The sequence below is a fragment of the Anomaloglossus baeobatrachus genome, chromosome 9 (assembly GCF_048569485.1).
Source record: "Anomaloglossus baeobatrachus isolate aAnoBae1 chromosome 9, aAnoBae1.hap1, whole genome shotgun sequence".
NCBI lineage: Eukaryota > Metazoa > Chordata > Amphibia > Anura > Aromobatidae > Anomaloglossus > Anomaloglossus baeobatrachus.
Window position 1 is genome coordinate 27,672,688 of NC_134361.1, and position 5,340 is coordinate 27,678,027.

Consider the following 5,340-nt stretch of genomic DNA (forward strand, 5'->3'; position numbering starts at 1 on the left):
CAGCGCATCAGTTTTTGGATATTCTGCGCCGGATCCGTTGCATCAGGTACACGCCAGATTGTGCCTGATGCCAAAAAACTGATGTGTGAAAGTAGCCTAAGGCTAAGTTCACACTTCCGTTGTTTTGCATCAGTCACATGCGTTGCTTGACGCATGTGACTGATGTGTTGTACAACGGATGACAACGGTGTCAAAGAAAAGAATTTCTTTGTCGGGCTCCATTGTGTGCGGGGGGCGGAGTTCGGGTGGCGGAGCTGAGGACGTCAGTGCCGCGGTCTGCATGGCTGGGGACAGGTGAGTGAGTGTGTGTCTGTCTACATGCGTGTGTACATGCGGAGTGCGGGAGGGGGCGGAGCCGAGCTGGGCCGTGGAGCTGAGGACGTCAGTGCCGCGGGGACTGCAGGGCTGGGGACGAGTGAGTGTGTGTGTACACATGCGGAGTGCGGGAGGGGGCAGAGCCGAGTGGTGAAGTGTCGGCCTCCTTGCACACTGTATCCAGGGTAAATATCGGGTAACTAAAAGCAAAGCACTTTTTGCTTGGTTACCCGATATTTATCTTGGATACCAGCTTAGCGCAGGCTCCCTGCACCCGTAACCACTGTAAATATCGGGTAACTAACCAAAGCGCATTGCTTGGTTACCCGATGTTTATCCTGGTTACGGGGGCGGGGAGCCAGAGAGCGCATGCGCAGCGAAATCCTACGGATCGCGCTGCTCAAAAAACGTTACAGGCTGCGTTGCTCCCGCCCGGCGGTCAGTTAAAAAACGATTGACCGCGACGCAGCAGATGCAACGCAGCATCATCAGTCACAATACGTCACTAATAGAAGCCTATGGGGAAAAACAGGATTCCTGCAAAATATTTTGCAGGATACCGTAATTCCTCAAGGCTACGGATTGTGACTGATGCAAAACAACGGAAGTGTGAACTTAGCCTAAGATAAAAAGTACAAATATACAGGTTTGGTATTTATGTACTCATATTGACCCAGGGAGTCATACGGACAGGTAAATTTTCCACATAATGAACACGGTAAATAAAAAAAACTCCAAAAACAGTCATGCAAGTGTACTTTTTTTTTGTAATTTTACCACAATTGCAAATTTATTTATTTTTTCAAGTTTTCCAGTACAATATGGGGCAGAATGAACGGTATCATTCAAAAGAACAATTCGTCCCACAAAAAAAAAGCTCTCATATGGCTATATTGATGGAAAAATAAAAAAAAAAGTCATGGCTCTTGGAAGAAGGGAAAGAAAAAAAGAACACATAAAAAAAAGACCCTGGAAAAATCACCCGGGTGTGAAGGGGTTAAATAAAGTTAGATTAATTCACCACAAAAGCAGCAATGTGTGAACAGACCCTGAAAATGAGAAATCGTCTGAAGTGAATTATCTTCCAACCCCTGCCTGGACATATCAGGTCTAAAGTGGTGAGAATACGCATTACTGCTGTGAATGTGTATCTGGAGCCTCCTAAAATGTACCTTTAGTGACCGGAGCTCATCTCCACAGACATTTTAGCTTTTTTTTTTCTCACTTATGTCCTCTGCACACCCAATTACCTCAGCGTCCTCACCTCACGCAGCTCCGACCACTATCCCTGACTAATTCCTGTCAGAAATGTCCGTCCCGCGCATTTTCCAGAATCGTCCCACATTGCCTCGCGCGCCACGCCCACATCCTCGCGCTGATTGGCTGAGCAGCTCTATCTCTGCCAGGAACAGTCGGGAAAATTCTCCCGGAGATGTGACGTCACTAACAGCTGCCGCCGCTGATTGGTCGAGTGTTGGACCCGCTTGAACGCTCGCGAACATTCTTCGTCGTCTATGAGGTAAGCTGCTCTGTGATTGGCTGGCTCTGCCGGGAACACTCGGGAAACTTCGGGAAAGTTGCCTAGTGACGCCGGGAGCGTGTTAGGACCGAGTTGTGATTGGTTAGCAGAGTTGTGACGTAGCTACATTGCGCATATATATAGAGCGCCCATGCACACCGGTAGATCAGTTACAAAAACCTGTCGTGGAGTAGAGCTGCAAAGCGCAACTTCAAAAGAACCTTTTCCTGGCTGAGACCACTACCAAGACTCTGCTCTGCCACCTGAGACCACTACCAAGATTCTGCTCTGCTACCTGAGACCAATACTAAGACTCTGCTCTGCCACCTGAGACCACTACCAAGACTCTGCTCTGCTACCTGAGAACTACTACCAAGACTCTGCTACCTGAGACCACTACCAAGACTCTGCTCTGCTACCTGAGACCACTACCAAGACTCTGCTCTGCTACCTGAGACCACTACTAAGACTCTGCTCTGCTACCTGCTCTGATTTCTCTGACTGCACACTCATCCTGAGAGAAAATGGCTTCTAAAGGAGTGGCGATTGGCATTGACCTGGGCACCACCTATTCCTGTGTGGGGGTCTTCCAGCATGGCAAGGTGGAGATTATCGCCAATGACCAGGGAAACCGCACTACCCCCAGCTATGTGGCTTTTACGGACACTGAAAGGCTGATCGGAGATGCTGCCAAGAACCAGGTAGCGCTCAACCCCCAGAACACAGTGTTTGATGCTAAGAGACTGATTGGCAGAAGGTTTGACGATCCTGTGGTACAGGGTGACATGAAGCACTGGCCTTTCCAGGTGGTGAGTGATGGTGGAAAGCCCAAGATGAGAGTGGAGTATAAAGGAGAGCAGAAGACGTTCTCCCCGGAGGAGATCTCCTCTATGGTGCTGCAAAAGATGAAGGAGACTGCAGAGGCTTACCTGGGTCATCAAGTCACCAACGCAGTCATCACCGTGCCAGCCTACTTCAACGACTCCCAGCGCCAGGCCACCAAAGACGCAGGTGTCATTGCCGGGCTCAATGTGCTGAGAATAATCAATGAGCCCACAGCAGCTGCCATCGCATATGGCCTGGACAAAGGAACCCATGGGGATCGCAATGTCCTCATCTTTGACCTGGGTGGTGGCACCTTTGACGTCTCCATCCTCTCCATTGATGATGGCATTTTTGAGGTGAAGGCCACAGCGGGTGACACTCATCTGGGTGGAGAGGACTTTGATAATAGAATGGTTAACCACTTTGTTGAAGAATTCAGACGCAAACATAAAAAGGACATTACCCAAAACAAGAGGGCCCTGAGGAGACTGAGGACTGCCTGTGAGAGAGCCAAGCGCACCCTGTCCTCCAGCACCCAGGCAAGCCTTGAGATTGACTCCCTTTATGAGGGCATTGACTTCTACACCTCCATCACCAGAGCCCGCTTTGAGGAGCTGTGTTCTGACCTCTTTCGTGGTACTTTGGAGCCTGTTGAGAAAGCCCTGCGAGATGCCAAGTTGGATAAATCCCAGATCCATGAGATTGTGCTTGTGGGGGGCTCTACACGTATCCCTAAGGTGCAGAAGCTGCTGCAGGACTTCTTCAATGGACGAGAGCTGAACAAGAGCATTAATCCAGATGAAGCTGTAGCCTATGGGGCTGCTGTCCAGGCCGCCATCCTAATGGGAGACAAGTCTTAGGTTGTGCAGGATCTCCTTCTTCTAGATGTGGCTCCGCTGTCTTTGGGTCTGGAGACAGCTGGAGGGGTTATGACCGTCCTCATCAAACGCAACACTACCATCCCCACCAAGCAGACTCAAGTCTTCAGCACCTACACTGACAACCAGCCCGGTGTTCTTATTCAGGTATATGAGGGTGAGCGAGCCATGACCAAGGACAATAACTTGCTGGGTAAATTTGATCTGAGTGGAATCTCCCCAGCTCCCCGCGGTGTACCCCAAATTGAGGTTACTTTTGACATAGACGCTAATGGTATTCTGAATGTGTCAGCTGTGGACAAAAGCTCAGGCAAGCAAAACAAGATCACGATTACGAACGACAAAGGTCGACTTAGCAAAGAGGAGATCGAGAAAATGGTTCAAGAAGCTGAGAAATACAAAGCTGATGATGATTCCCAGAGAGATAAAATTGTTGTCAAAAACTCCCTGGAGTCCTATGCCTTCAACATAAAGAGTATGGTGGAAGATGAGAACATGAAGGGGAAGATCAGTGATGATGAGAAGAGGCTCATCTCAGACACGTGTAAGGAAACAATCACCTGGCTGGAGAACAACCAACTTGCTGAGAAAGATGAGTATACCCATAAGCAAAAAGAGCTGGAGAAGGTGTGCCAACCCATCATCACAAAGATGTACCGGGGAGGTATGCCAGGAGGAATGCCCACCTCCAGCTGCGGTTCACAGGCCAGGCAGGGTAGCAGCTCTGGGCCAACTATTGAGGAGGTGGATTGAGAACATTGAACTGCTTATGGGTTTTGTTGTTTTTTTTTGTTTTTGTTTTACACAACTTTTCACCTTTTTGAAGAAATTTTCTAAGACTGTTTTGCTCATTGTAAGATACATATATCAAAGACCATAAAATATATATTTTTCTGGAGGAGAATGGCATAGATAAATATATTGCTGTATGTGTTCTGTGTGGTGGTTTTTTTTTTTTTTTTGGAAATTTTTGCACTGTGGGGGAAAAAAGGTTACTTTTAGTAGCGACTGGTTTACATGTTTGTCTTGTGTTTTTGTTTTTTTTTTTTTGTCCTAATAAACATATTGAATAGATTTTCTGTTGTGCATTTCTATTGTTTTGGTATTGATCTTACAAATGGATATTAAAACCATAGATTTATTTTAGTGTTTTGTTTTTTTTCTACCTGTTTCTTTTTCAGCCCTTCCAGTCATTGTTTTTTCACTTAAAAAAAAAAAAAAAAAAAACAACAAATCTGCATGTACTTTTCAGCCAGAAGGTGCATCAGAAGGTGAAGTCTTGTCGAGCATAAATGTTTGTTTTGTTTTTTTTTTTAATGGAACCTGTTACCAGATTTGGTGATAAGCTGCGGCCACCTCCAGTGGGCTCTTATATTCAGCATTCTAACATGCTGTATATAAGAGCCCAGGCCAATGTGTTGAATGTTACTTTATAATACTCACCTGTGGGGCGGTGCAGACTGGTCGGACGGGTGTCTCTTGGTCCGGCGCCTCCTTTCGGCCATCTTGGTCCTCCTTCTGAAGCCTGGGTGCATGATCAGGGCAGATGAAAGTATTGTAGTGCGCCTGTGCGGTACCTCAATGCTGGCTTGTGTGCATCATGTAGCATGCGTCTTGCACCCAGGCTGCATAAGGAGGACAAAGATGGCAGAAAGAGGAGGCGTCGGATCCAGAGAATGGAGACACTCATCCAACTAATCTACACTGCACCGCCCTTTAGGTGAGTATTATCAAGTGGTTTTTATGTTCTACACAGCGGCCTAGGCTCTTATATACAGCATGTTAGAATGCGCTATATATATA

At 47.2% G+C, this 5,340-nt stretch overlaps 1 protein-coding gene across 1 annotated transcript; it reads left to right on the plus strand.

Annotated features, from left to right (window-relative positions):
• Positions 1-1,938: 1,938 nt before the first annotated feature.
• Positions 1,939-4,541, plus strand: LOC142250348 (heat shock 70 kDa protein-like). Its single transcript, XM_075322500.1, is given in 1 exon segment — positions 1,939-4,541. A coding segment is annotated over 1 exon segment (1,932 nt). The 5' UTR covers positions 1,939-2,358; the 3' UTR covers positions 4,291-4,541.
• Positions 4,542-5,340: the final 799 nt, after the last annotated feature.